Source organism: Podarcis erhardii (assembly GCF_964252035.2).
Source record: "Podarcis erhardii genome assembly, chromosome: 13".
Lineage (NCBI taxonomy): Eukaryota > Metazoa > Chordata > Lepidosauria > Squamata > Lacertidae > Podarcis > Podarcis erhardii.
The window spans coordinates 11,103,366-11,116,829 of NC_138502.1; the positions used below are offsets into that span (position 1 = coordinate 11,103,366).

At 39.9% G+C, this 13,464-nt stretch overlaps 1 protein-coding gene across 1 annotated transcript; it reads right to left on the bottom strand.

The window, feature by feature from the left end:
* Nucleotides 1-948: 948 nt before the first annotated feature.
* On the bottom strand, nucleotides 949-12,758 carry LOC309326582 (vomeronasal type-2 receptor 26-like). The gene is made up of 5 exons (XM_081835432.1): nucleotides 12,741-12,758; nucleotides 3,436-4,296; nucleotides 2,687-2,914; nucleotides 2,022-2,148; nucleotides 949-1,901 (listed from the first exon to the last, which is right to left on the bottom strand). Exons 1-5 carry the CDS (start codon nucleotides 12,741-12,743, stop codon nucleotides 1,000-1,002), a joined length of 2,121 nt encoding a protein of 706 aa, XP_081691558.1. The 5' UTR covers nucleotides 12,744-12,758; the 3' UTR covers nucleotides 949-999.
* Nucleotides 12,759-13,464: the final 706 nt, after the last annotated feature.

A 13,464-nucleotide genomic window follows, 5' to 3' on the forward strand; every position in this document is an offset into this window, starting at 1 on the left:
AAGGTTTAATGAGGCTTACTCTGATTTACTTGCATTCTCCATTTCATCATGGTTAAGTCTAATCAATTTTATCTGTTCATCAAACATTTGATGAAGGGTGTCAACAGTCAGTGGAATATCCAACAATATACTTGTCACATATATGATATGTATATGTATTAAGTATAGAGTGTTCTGATACATCACATATGTTGGTGAAATAAAACTTTTCAATTGTTGCTCCCCATCTGTCAAATGCGTTGCGCAGTGAGGTCTGCATGGTCCTTTGCTGCCATCTTTTCCATGGACCAGAGGGCAGAATTCATTTACATTTTCTTGTCTAGGACTCTGAATTTCTCCAAGGAGACATGATTCAGAAAAAATCTTGTGGGGAGGGGGCCCCAATTCAATGGCGAGTATGTTATCTCAAAGTACACTGATAAACTATGGAACTCAATGACATAGGAAACAATGGTGGGGACAGTGCATTTGCGGCTTGACAGTTTCCCACAGGCATCTGGTTGGTCAGTGAGAGTTCAAGTTGCTGGACCAGATGGGCCATTGGCCTGATTTAAGAGGATCATCTTCCATTTCTACGATCTTGGGTATGGATAGGTTGATGGTGAAATATGACTGTTAGCAGTGAAAACAATAATTCATAAATGAGTACTGGTATATTCCATGGCAACAATTGTACAGTTTCACAGATCCTATTATGTTGAAAGCTGTAAGACAACTTTGATCATTCAGAATTAAGGACAGATAAAGATTTCCTTGCATATATTTTGACAAGAATTGTTCTTCTTGTCAGCACATGCTACAAGAGAATAATTAATGTGTAAACGTATGGTTGTTTTCTTCAAAGCAGATAAGTCAATTTTACAAATGAATTTTCAACTATGGGAATTTGGATTCTAGAAAAAATTATAAAAGGCAGCAGCTGAACTTATATTTCCAAATATTCTACTGTACACACAGAGAAAAGCACAAAAGACAGCAAAGGACAGGTTTCTCATTTCTTTAATTTTTCTTCCTTACTAGCTGTTCTCTATTGTTCAGCTCAGGCCTCAGAATGATTAAATAACACTTTGGGGAAAAGATGCAGCCCAGCAACCCACCACCGGAGGCTAAGATGGAGAAGATCTCCACAGCTACCATGTATTTTCCCTTGGTGCTCAGGTAGGAAGGAATAAAGGACAGCCAAACACTGCAGAAGACCAACATGCTGAAAGTGATAAACTTGGCTTCGTTGAAACTGTCTGGTAACTTCCTGGCGAGGAAAGCCATAACAAAACTCACAGTTGCCAGGCAGCTCATGTAGATGAGGACACAGTAAAACATTGTTACAGACCCCTCATTACATTCTAGTATAATTTCTTCTGTCATTGAATGCATGTCCACATCTGGGTATGGGGGTGAAGTTGCCAGCCACACAGTACATATCCCTGCTTGAACTATGGAGCAGGAAAGGAGAATGGAGTGGCCTAGTCCTTTCCCCACCCATTTCCTCATCCTGGATTCTGGTTTTGTAGCCATGAAGGCCAAAACTACCATGAAGGTTTTTGCCAGGACACAAGAAACAGCGGTTGAGAAGATGATGCCAAAAGCTGTTTGCCGGAGGAGGCATGTGACCTTGTCAGGTTGGCCAATGAAGAGCAATGCACAAAGGAAGCAGAGCAGGAGAGAGATGAGGAGAGTGTAGGTGAGGTTTCGGTTGTTTGCAATGACAATGGGTGTGTTGTGGTGCTTCATAAATATACCTAGTACCAGAGCTGTGATCAAGGAAAGGGAAAGAGAGAAACAGGCCAAACTAATGCCCAAAGGTTCTTCATAAGACATGAAACTTATATCCTTGGGTAGACATGAATCCCGGTTCTTGCTTGGATAGTCTTTGTCTGGGCATTTATTACAGTCTTTCATATCTGGGGGGAAAGAAATATATTAGGTCATACATTTGAATTTGGTGAAATGTTTACTTTCTGTCTGTGAAAGTAATGATAACTACAGAGTCTGGATCTATTTAATCTATTTATTTCTCCTACCATACTGGTTTGCAATCTTCCCCTCTGGACATGGGATGCAATCGTAGCAGCAAGGTGGCTGTCCCTCCTTCACTTTCTTGCTGGATCCTGGAAGACATCTCTCAGTACAGAGAGAAAGAGGCCGAGTCTATTCCGTAAATGAAAGAGCAGAAGGATCAGCAAGAGAACAATGAGTTTGGAAATCTTCATGTTCCGGGGCCCCTCTCTATGTTACTAAGCTGAGTCAGCCTTTCAGCAATATTTAGAATGGCTATATTTTTTTAGTAGTAGTAATGGTTGAAGTGATGTCATACTCCCTCTATTGTTCTGGGATGTGTAGTTGTTGTGATTACATAGCAGTTCCCCACATTTAGCAAGAAAGGCAAAATCTTGGGGCTTATTTATTCTCTTTTCTTCAGTTAAAAATCAGTATTTTATAATTGTTAAGAAATATTTATAAAAATATTACTAAATGTAATAAAATAAAATAAAATAAAATATTTGCCTTTATTCCTTGAGTGACTTCTAGCAGTAAGCTTTTGGCTCTTAATGTGGTACTTGGATGCTTTGGTCATATTCTACACAGTGACATGTATTTTAAGAGACAATGAGTAGACATGCAGGTGAATGATCATCGCTTATGCAAGACTGAATCTCCTTGGAATTATCTAACAATTTGGCCCTACCTGATTAAACCAAACGTTCCATGTTATGGCATCTTCATCAAGGATGAATGATTGGTCTGGAGAAGCCTGTGGATCTATTCTCCCAACGCTCACTCTTTGCAAACTTTGGTTGTTGAATATAATCCAATTGACAATATCTAAGCTAGATACCACCTCACCATGCTGGTTGATGAAGACCACATCTCCAGCCGTATTGTTAAATGAGATACTTCTCAGAAAGTGATGGAGCTTGATTGAAAAAAGAAAAAGCATGTTTGTAAAAGGCTGCAATTCTAATACATGGCTAAGGTATCTTTATCGTGTGGGCAGGACCTACAGTAAGCAGTGGGTGGTGATACAGTTAACTGTGAGTGGAGTCAGGTTCAGGGATGGAGAGACCACCGATTTTCTCTCTCCCACATCCCTCTCCCTCCCTTTCCCCGTTTTAACAACCTTTCTTTATCTCCCCCACCCCACACCTCTTTTCCTCTGTCCCTGTTCATCTCAGGAGACACCAGAGTGGTGTGTGATCACCTGATCTGAGAGAGGATTTGGTGTATATGGGATAGAGAGAATGCTGAACATCTCTCTTGACCATTACAACTGCCTCTTATCTGTGAATGCAGTGGCATCCCAGTGGTCTCCATACTTCTCCCATGGAAGTGATTTTCCTTGTCAGAGATGAAAGAGCAAGTTGACAACATTTTGGAAACCCATACCTTGTGGGGGAATAACAGGCCACTTCCAGTTGAGGAAGTTTAGCCTATTACCTGCCAAAACTGTTGATTCGGATTCTTCCCTCTCCCTCTGTATGCCATTTCTCTGTGCCTGAGTCTGGATGAGAACATGGCATGTAAAGCATGGGCCATGGCGTAGACAGCACTATGGATGCTGTAACTGTGGCCTGTCATGCTCGTTTCAAAAAATGATCCGGGAAGGTTCTCCAGCTTCTCTTCTCCAGTGCAAATATTCCCCTCCACCTTGTCTGCCGTCATATCTGGAAATACACATTCAAAGGCCTGTTGCCAGAAGTCCCTGATAAAACCGTCCCCATCTGTGCTGGAAGGGTTTCTGTGCAAAACATACTGATGAAATCCTGGTGGGTTTCTAAAGTGAATTTCAAAGGATATAGCGCCATTGAATATTCCCGCATCCCAGTTCCTTTGAAAGACTAATGAAGTGACCTCAACCTGGGCCGTTATTATCCATACTTTACTGTTTATATTGTATGTCATGTCATCATGTACTGATAGGTATGGAAGCCATCTCAAAATTGCCATGAAATAAGATTCTCCATAGGAAACTATTATATTAGCTGTGCTGCTAAAAATTTTATGATTTATACTTGCCCCCTGTTGTAGCATGTCATTTATTTCAGAAATAAAACTTAAACTGGGGATTCTTTCTAGGAATGCAAAGCAGACACCACTCTTGGTAAATATTGGAGAGATGGTTTGCAGAAATCTTTCTCCATTGTCATTGTCCATTGCAATGACTCCAATCCACGTCCATCTGAAATGCAGCAGCAAAGAGAGAATTCCCTCATACTGAAGGGCTTCTGAGGCTGCCATCTGGTAGAAGGGAAGCCCTGGGCTTTTATCATTCATCACCGGAACAGAGCCATAAATGAGCTAAAAAGTAAGTGGAGGAAGAGAAGAGACAAAGTAGATTCCATTCACAGTATTCATTTACATTATGTGGTGAAGCCTGTTAGTCAAATATGCCCTTTGTCAACATTTCAGGGTTTACTGCATCTCTCTCATTTATACAAAAGACATACATGCAGATGGGCTGAAAACTGGGATCATCTCCCATTTGTGGTTTGGAAACCTGTGCTTTGCTGAATGGAGAGGGGCACTGTGTCTGTTTTTTACTATCTTTATGAATCTTGTTAACACTTGATGTCTGGAGCAAGGCATTGTGTCTACTTCACTTAAAAACACACAAAAGTTTTTTTATGTCATTGCAAAATTTCGCAGGGTCTTGTACAATGCATAAAACTGGATGGGGGAACATACCATGCCCTAAACAGCAGATTTCCTGGACATTATCTGGCTTTGTCAGAATTGCAACTTGGGTTAGATGCACATTTCTTCTCTGGAGCTTCGTCTTTCTTCTTCATGAAGCACATGCCCCATCACACAGCAAAACTGTGCTGATTCTTCTCAGACTTTATTTATGAACATTTATTTCACTTGTGAATCAGCTGCTAACTACTATTACTGTTCACCTGCGGAACTGGATGGTATCTGCTGTTTGCCATAACTTCTCTGTATCTTTAATTATGTCCAGTGTGCTAAAGATGAATAGTTATTGTACTGGCTCCTACCTGTAAGGTTTTTGTAGCTGTAAGCATTTCCCCCTTTTCCCAGCTTATTTGACATGCCCTCCTCACTAATTTTTCCACTGACGCCTAAAATCTTATTTCTTTTATCCAGTAAGCAATTCCGCCCCTTTACTCAGCAGTTCAATTTAGACACCCTCCTAACTAAGCAGAAAATGATGCATAACCAAAAACTGCTGGTGAGAGAGAAGCCCACTCTCCCATCAGTGGCATTTGTTATATACTGTAAGTGATCTAAATTTGTGTGTAAGACGGGAGAGTTACACATTTTTTTCAGGTATTGCAGTAAAGTTAAAGGGACCCCTGACCATTAGGTCCAGTCGTGAATGACTCTGGGGTTGCAGCCCTCATCTCGCTCTATTGGTCGAGGGAGCCGGCATACAGCTTCCAGATCATGTGGCCAGCATGACTAAGCCACTTCTGGCAAATCAGAGCAGCACACAGAAACGCCATTTACCTTCCCGCAGTAGCGGTACCTATTTATCTACTTGCACTCTGACGTGTTTTCGAACTGCTAGGTTGGCAGGAATTGGGACCGAGCAACGGGAGCTCCCCCATCGGGGGATTCAAACCGACGACCTTCTGATTGGCAAGCCCTAGGCTCTGTGCTTTAACCCACAGTGTATTGCAACCTCCCCCTTTATTCAGGTTTGTCTGTCTGTCTGTCTGTCTGTCTGTGGTTTGCTTATATTACAATTATGGTCGGGGGAAGAAGATTGGAAAAAATTTAAAGATTATATACAGAAATATTGTAAAATTAATGAGCTTTAGAAAAATGGTGGAATGAAGTTATATGGCTTTGGCAGAAATGTTATAAGGAATTAGGTACAGATAGATTGTTAATGGAAAAAAAAATAAGGTCAGAACATGTTAAGATTAATTACAGGACAGAAAATAAAGGAAGATGGAAAGAAATTGCTGAAATAGTTAATTGAAGTGAAATACAAAAAGGGAGGCGTGAGGAAGTCAATGAAACAAGTGTATGAAAGTTAAGATTGAAAATATTGGAAGTGTTTTTAATTTTTGTTTGTTTGTTTATTTATTCAATGTTTTATGTAGTGTTTTTGTTTTTGTATTGTATTATATTGATTTGTTTATTTTTTATTTTTCTTATTCTGTAATTTCTAAATTCTTAATAAATATTATTTTTTTAAAATATATATATTACAATTATGTACCATCTTTATTTTCCGAGAATCTCAAGGTGATGTACATGGTTCTCCTTGCAATTTCATCTTCACCCGGAAATGATGCTGAGGAACCTGCCTCTTCCTCTATGCAAGCTAATAAAGGTATTGTACGTAGGTGTCCTACCTGCGGAATCTTATAGATATCCAAAATAGTTGCCACATAAAAGGAGATTTCAGAATCCAGTCCCCCAATGACCCCTGCCAGATTATTTTCAACATCACATATATAGTTAGGGACAATTTTTTCCACCATGGATAAAAGCAGCAGCGTGGCGAGATATGTGCTCCTTGCACTGATATAGCTGTCATATAAGTGGAAGCCCAAGGTGATATTGGGTAGGATGTGAGGGTCTTCATTGATCTCCTTGACTGCAAATGCCAAGGCCACAATGTGCTGGTAAAGCTTAGGCACCACCCTAGAATGAGAGTTGCAAACTGTATCAGCAGGAACTTCAAAAGACGTATTCTTTTACATATCAACAGAGTAGTTAATCATATTGAGTTCAGTGGGGTTAACTCTCAGTCTGATCCACTATTGAATAGCTCTTATCAATAGAAGGTTCTCTCTGATGTTTATTTGAAATCTCCGTTCTTGTTACTTGAAAACCCTGATTTGAAGCAAGAGAAAACAAGCATCTTCCATCTTCCTGGTGACAGCTCTTGAGTTATTTGAAAATGGCTATCATTCCTCCCCTCAGTCTCATCTTATATAAACATACCAAACCCCTCATCCGTTCCTCATAAGGCTTGGTTTCCAGACCATCTTTGTTGCCCTCCTCTGCACATGTTCCAGCTTGTCAATATTGTTCTTAAATTGTGGTGATCAGAACTGGACACAGACTTCAGGTGACCAAGGCAGAATAGAGCAGTACTATTATTTCCTTTCATCAGGACACTATACTTCTGTTGATGCAGATCCCTTGAACCTTTCCACATGTATTACTGGCAAGCCAAGTTTTACTCATCTTAGTTTTGTGTATTTGTCCCTATTGTAATTCATGTTCTTACTTTTGTCCAAGTTTTAAAATATTTTAAGCTTAGTAGTATCTAGAGCAGGGGTTGCTAATGTGGGGCTCATCGGATGTTGTCCCATACATGTCGGAGGTCTTTTTCTGACACTTACAAAGTCTCTGGTCTCTCTGGTCTCTCCCTGCAGTGACTTCATTTTCTTGAGTCAGTGATGGTCGTTGGAATTCACTGAATTCTATACTTAATAATAAGTACCTTTCAGTGCTGAAACAAAGCTTAGTCTAAGTTCAGAAAATGAAAGCATAAGGACATTCAGCTTCAGAACAGGTTTTTAAAAATACATTCTTACTAATACTCTAGTAGTTTAGGTAAAGTCTAGCAAAATGGGCTGCTCAAAAGGCCTCTCCTAGACACACAAACATGCATACATTTCAGTATTCATTTCTCTATCCAGAAATGGGAATTTCTCCTATATTCTGTTAATTCACAAGACATTTGTTCCATTTTATTGCACCAGCATAAGTCCCATTCATATCTAAACTGGATTCCCCCAGGTAAAAGGGTAAACATTTGCTGCCTCACTCATTATTCTGAGGCTGCAACTCTAGGTTTGATCATTCTTTTGATGTAATAAAATGAGTGCCTTAGTTCTTACATGAGCTCTTCAGGCAGTGCTGGTGGGGGTTCCTCAGTGAATGTTGCTGGAGTGGCGATGAAGCGACCATGGAAAACTATGCCACCAATGAGGAACTCTCCTGGCTGATGATATGTGTGCAGTGGATGTTTTTGACCATGGAGCCTGCATTTTGCTATGTGAGCCTCACATACATTGTAAGAAATCAGTTCAAGCAGCAAGAACACTAAAAACACCATCCTTAATACAAAGGCAACTATTTGTTTTATGCAGAAACTATGTTTTTTTTCTGGCAATACTAGAATTGGTTTTTCCAAGATAAAAATTGTCTCATTTAAATGGTAGATTAATTTCCTGAGAGTACACAATACGGAAGTATCCAAAATTAGACTTGCTGATCCCAGACAGTATTTAAATAATTCTGGTTAAGTTGTAGTATCCTTTGTGTTATGTTGCCAGGTGCCAGAGAAAATACACAGGGATTTTTGAGGAGCAGCATATTAATTGTAGCCCTGTTAATAACCAAGCAGGATTGTAGTTGTTCATCCAATGCTCAAGATTCCCTGTGGAATTGCAGAAGAAAATTGCTGAAGAAAATATTCAGAACTGTTATTTTATTCCCCCTTTCATTAGATGATAATAGACCGATGGTGTATGGGTGAAATTAGATGTTAGAAGCTCATAATAGAAGACCTTGTAGCCAATGGAGACTCCAAAATGTAGCATGGTGTAGTCAGCATCTTGGAATTTGGCTGAGTGGACCTGGAGTCACACCAGCTTATGGCATGTCTGGAATGGCTGTTCATTGCTGTTCTGTGGGATTACAGTTGTCTCCCCTGGCTCTCAGCCTCCTTCCCCTGTGCCTTGGGAATGCATGTTTGCTCAAACCCTCAAGGGCCAATGCCCCTGTGATTCTGAAGAGGTTGAGTTGGTGCCCCATGCCCTCCTGTATGACTCCTTTTATAAAGCTTTTTGAAAAGTCTCTCTTGATTCTGTCAGCCTCCATGAGCTAGAAACGTAGGGAGAAAAAGTATTCCTGAAATCTCTCAGACCCCAAAGTTCATCCAGGTTCAGCTGAGGGTGGTCATGATTCCTAAAGTTGCTGAGCCTGACTTTCTAGCCTTTTGGGTGAATTTTAAGTCAGTGTTCACCTTCATTCAGTGATGCTGATATCTCTGGCTTCTTCTGCAAACTTCTGCATTTTATTTTTTAAATATGTATTCTGCTTCACTTCCACTAGGACAAGGGTTGGGGATGTGTGGCACTCCAGATGTTGATGGATTCCAAAACCAACCAACCCCAGCCAGTATGGAAAATGGTCAGCAATGATGAGGGCTGTAGTCTAGTACTATCTGGAGGGCTATAGGCTTCCCAGCAAAACTCTAGGGGGATTAAAAGCAGATAACAACAAAAGAAATATGTTTTACTGTATTTTCATATCTGCTACAGATAGGTAGCCGTGTTGGTCTGCCATAGTCCAAACAAAATAAAAAAATTTCTTCCAGTAGCACCTTAAAGACCAACTAAGTTAGTGTGTATCTGAAGAAGTGTGCATGCACACGAAAGCTCATACCAAGAACTAACTTAGTTGGTCTTTAAGGTGCTACTGGAAGGAATTTTCATATCTGCTGTAAGCCACTCAAAGTGGCCGGGGAAAGCCAGGTGGGTGGGTTATAAATAATAAAATTATTATTATTATTATTATTATTATTATTATTATTATTTCTACTTCCTTCCATTTCTGTCTCCACTTGCATACCCTGGACCTTCTACAAGGAGGGCATAATCTTACAGACAATACTTAACAAGCATAGTCCACAGATGTCCAAACAGAAATAAATGTTTTAAGGTTTAATGGTTTACTTGCATTCTCCATTCATCATGGTTAGATCTAATCAATTTTATCTGCTCATCAAACCTTTGATGAAGGGTGCCAACAGTCAGTGAAAGATCCAACAATATACTTATCACATATATGATATGTATATGTATTAAGTATAGAGTGTTCTGATGCATCACATGTGTTGGTGAAATAAAACTTTTCAATTGTGGCTCTCCATCTGCAAATGTGTTGCGCAGCGAGGACTTTTCCAAGGACCAGAGGGCAGAATTCATTTACATTTTCTTATCTAGGACTCTGAATTTCTCCAACGAGGCATGATTCAGAAAAAAATCTTTGGGGGGAGGGGAACCCAATTCAATGGGGCATATGTTATCTCACAGTACATTGGGGAGAGTGCATTTTCAGTTGGGTACGGCTTGAAGGTTTCCCACAGGCATCTGGTTGGTCAGTGAGAGTACAGGCTGCTGGACCAGATGGGCCATTGGTCTGCTTCAAGAGGATCATCTTCCATTTATACGTTCTTGGGTATGGAAAGGTTGATGGTGAAATATGACTGTTAGCAGTACAAAACAATAATCCATAAATGAGTACTCGTATATTCCATGGCCACAATTGTAAAGTTTCACAGATCCTATTAGGTTGAAAGCTGTAAGACAACTTTGATCATTCAGATTATTTTTTTAATAAAATATTCATTAAGTTTTTCCAAATTAATACAAAACACAAACAAAAAAGCTAAAACAAATATGCACAAAAAGTAACAAAAATACAAAAAAGCAAAATAAATAAGAAATATAATTTTCATTACTTTCTCCATTATCTTATTTCCCAGACCTCCCCTCACCTCCCCCTTTTGTATTCCAATTCAAATTCTTAACTCAACAAATCCTTATTATAACTTATTATGACTTATTTTAACTTATTACTCGATCTTCACATTACAGCTGGAAACCAATTAATTTCTGTCCAACATCAATCTAACATTCATTAATTTTGCAATATTTCTGCAAATAGTCCTTAAATTTCTTCCAATCTTTTTCCTGGTCTCGGACTCTTTTTCCTGGTCTCGGATTCTGCCAGTCATTTCTGCCAGTCCGATATAGTCGATCATCTTCACCTGCCATTCTTCCTGATCATTCAGAATTAAGGACAGATAAAGATTTCCTTGCATATATTTTGACAAGAATTGCTTTGAGTCTTCTTGTCAGCACATGCTACAAGAGAATAATGTATGTGTAAACGTATGGTTGTTTTCTTCAAAGTAGTTAAGTCAATTTTACAAATGAAATTTCAACTATGGGAATTTGGACTCTAGAAAAAATTATAAAAGGCAGCAGCTGAACTTATATTTCCAAATATTCTACTGTACAAACAGAAAAGCACGAAAGACAGCAAAGGGCAGGTTTAGTATTTTTTTTAAATTTTCTTCCTTATTAGTTTTTCTCTATTGTTCAGCTCAGACCTCAGAATAATTATATAACATTTGGGGGGAAAGATGCAACCCAGCAACCCACCACCGAAGGCTAAGATGGAGAAGATCTCCACAGCTACCATGTATTTTCCCTTGGTGCTCAGGTAGGAAGGAATAAAGGACAGCCAAATACTGCAGAAGACCAACATGCTGAAAGTGATAAACTTGGCTTCGTTGAAACTGTCTGGTAACTTCCTGGCAAGGAAAGCCACAGCAAAACTTAAAGTTGCCAGGGAGCTCATGTAGATGAGGACACAGTAAAACATTGTTACAGACCCTTCATTACATTCTAGTATAATTTCTTCTGTCATTGAGTACATGTCCACATCTGGGTATGGGGGTGAGGTTGCCAGCCACACAGTACATATCCCTGCTTGAACTATGGAGCAGAAAAGGAGAATGGAGTGGCCTAGTCCTTTGCCCACCCATTTCCTCATCCTGGATTCTGGTTTTGTAGCCATGAAGGCCAAAACTACCATGAAGGTTTTTGACAGGACACAAGAAACAGCAGTTGAGAAGATGATGCCAAAAGCTGGTTGCCAGAGGAGACATGTGACCTTCTCAGGTCGGCCAATGAAGAGTGTAGGTGAGGTTTCGGTTGTTTGCAATGACAATGGGTGTGTTGTGGTGTTTCATAAATATACCTAGTACCAGAGCAGTGATCAAGAAAAGGAAAAAAGAGAAAGAGGCCAAACTGATGCCCAAAGGTTCTTCATAAGACAAGAAGCTTATATCCTTGGGTAGACATGCATTCCGGTTCTTGCTTGGATAGTCATTGTCTGGGCATTTATAACAGTCATTCATATCTGGAAAAAATAACGATATGGTCATTAGCTCATTTAACGCCAGCTTGCTGAAATGCTTACATTCTGTCTGAGAAGAAAAGAGCTCAGCTCAAAATAAAACATATTTCCAGTACTTTGTCATGTGGTTCAGAGCGATGTCATCCTATAATCAACCCAGGGAGGGCCATTCCTCCTCATGATATTTGAATGTATCATCACACCAGCTTGAGTGCAGCTTATGTAAGTCGGAAGGAGTGACAAGGACCACTCTGGATATGATTTGAACCACATACCACCTAGCTACTCTCAATGCATTGTTATTCTCATTTGATTAACATATTTCAACTCTCTCTCTAAATTTTGACCCTGTATACCCACATCGTTCAGCCTGTACACTGAGATTAAGCTCTGATGGCCTTTTGTCAGTTCTCCCATTGCGAGATGTGAGGTTACAGGGAACCGGGCACAGGGGCTCCTTTGTAGTGGCGCCCACCCTGAGAATGTCCGCCCATCAGATGTCAAGGAAATAAACAACAATCTGATTTTTAGAAGACACCTGAAGGCAGCCCCATTTAGGGAAGCCTTAAATGTTTGAAGTTTTACTGTCATTGAGGTTTTAATTTGTTGGAAGCTTTCCAGCATGGCTGGGGCAACCCAGTCAGATAGACTGAATATAAATTATTGTTACTACTGCTCCTACCACCAATATCTGAAGGGCAATGACCACCAAGAGGCAGGGACACACATACAATAACTTATGTCTTCTTTTGAAACTTAACCTCAGCCATCCTGACATCTTTCAGGCAAATGGACCCATTAAATCAAATTCTTTCCCTTACCATCCTGGTTTGCAATCTTCCCCTCTGGACATGGGATGCAATCGTAGCAGCAAGGGGGCTCTCCCTCCTTCACTTTCTTGCTGGATCCTGGAAGGCATCTCTCAGTACAGAGAGAAAGAGGCCGAGTCTAATGCATAAATGGAAGAGCAGAAGAATCATCGAGAGAATAATGAGTTCAGAATGTTTCAGGTTCTAAGGCTCTTCTCTTTGTTTCTAAACTGAGACAGAATGCCTCTACCAAGAGCAACTGCTACTTTTCTTTTTAGTAGTAGTAATGTTTGGCATGATGTAATATCTCCTCTATTGTTCTGGGTCGTGAAGTTACTCTAGTGTCCCTGTTAATCTTGTTATAATCGTTACTTCTTAATATGTTGTCCACTAGGTAGACATCTCTAGAATTGATTTGGTGTTGGTGGCTACACCTATTCTTGGACCCATCAGATGCTGTCTGGGGAAGAGTTCCTTATAGTTCCAAATAAGGGGTTTTTGAGGAATGTGTTCTTTATGAGTTCTCATACAAAAATAAAATAAAAATTCTGGACAAATACATGAATTGGAATGGTGCTATCCAAGAGATTTAGCCCTGAGCATGTTAAGGGGAAAATATACTTTGGAATACATATTTTGAGATACCTCTCTTTTTTCAGACTGATGCATCCATTCCCTATGCACTTCACACCTTTGCTCTCAGCCCCCTCCTTCACTTTCTGTATCTTCACCACTT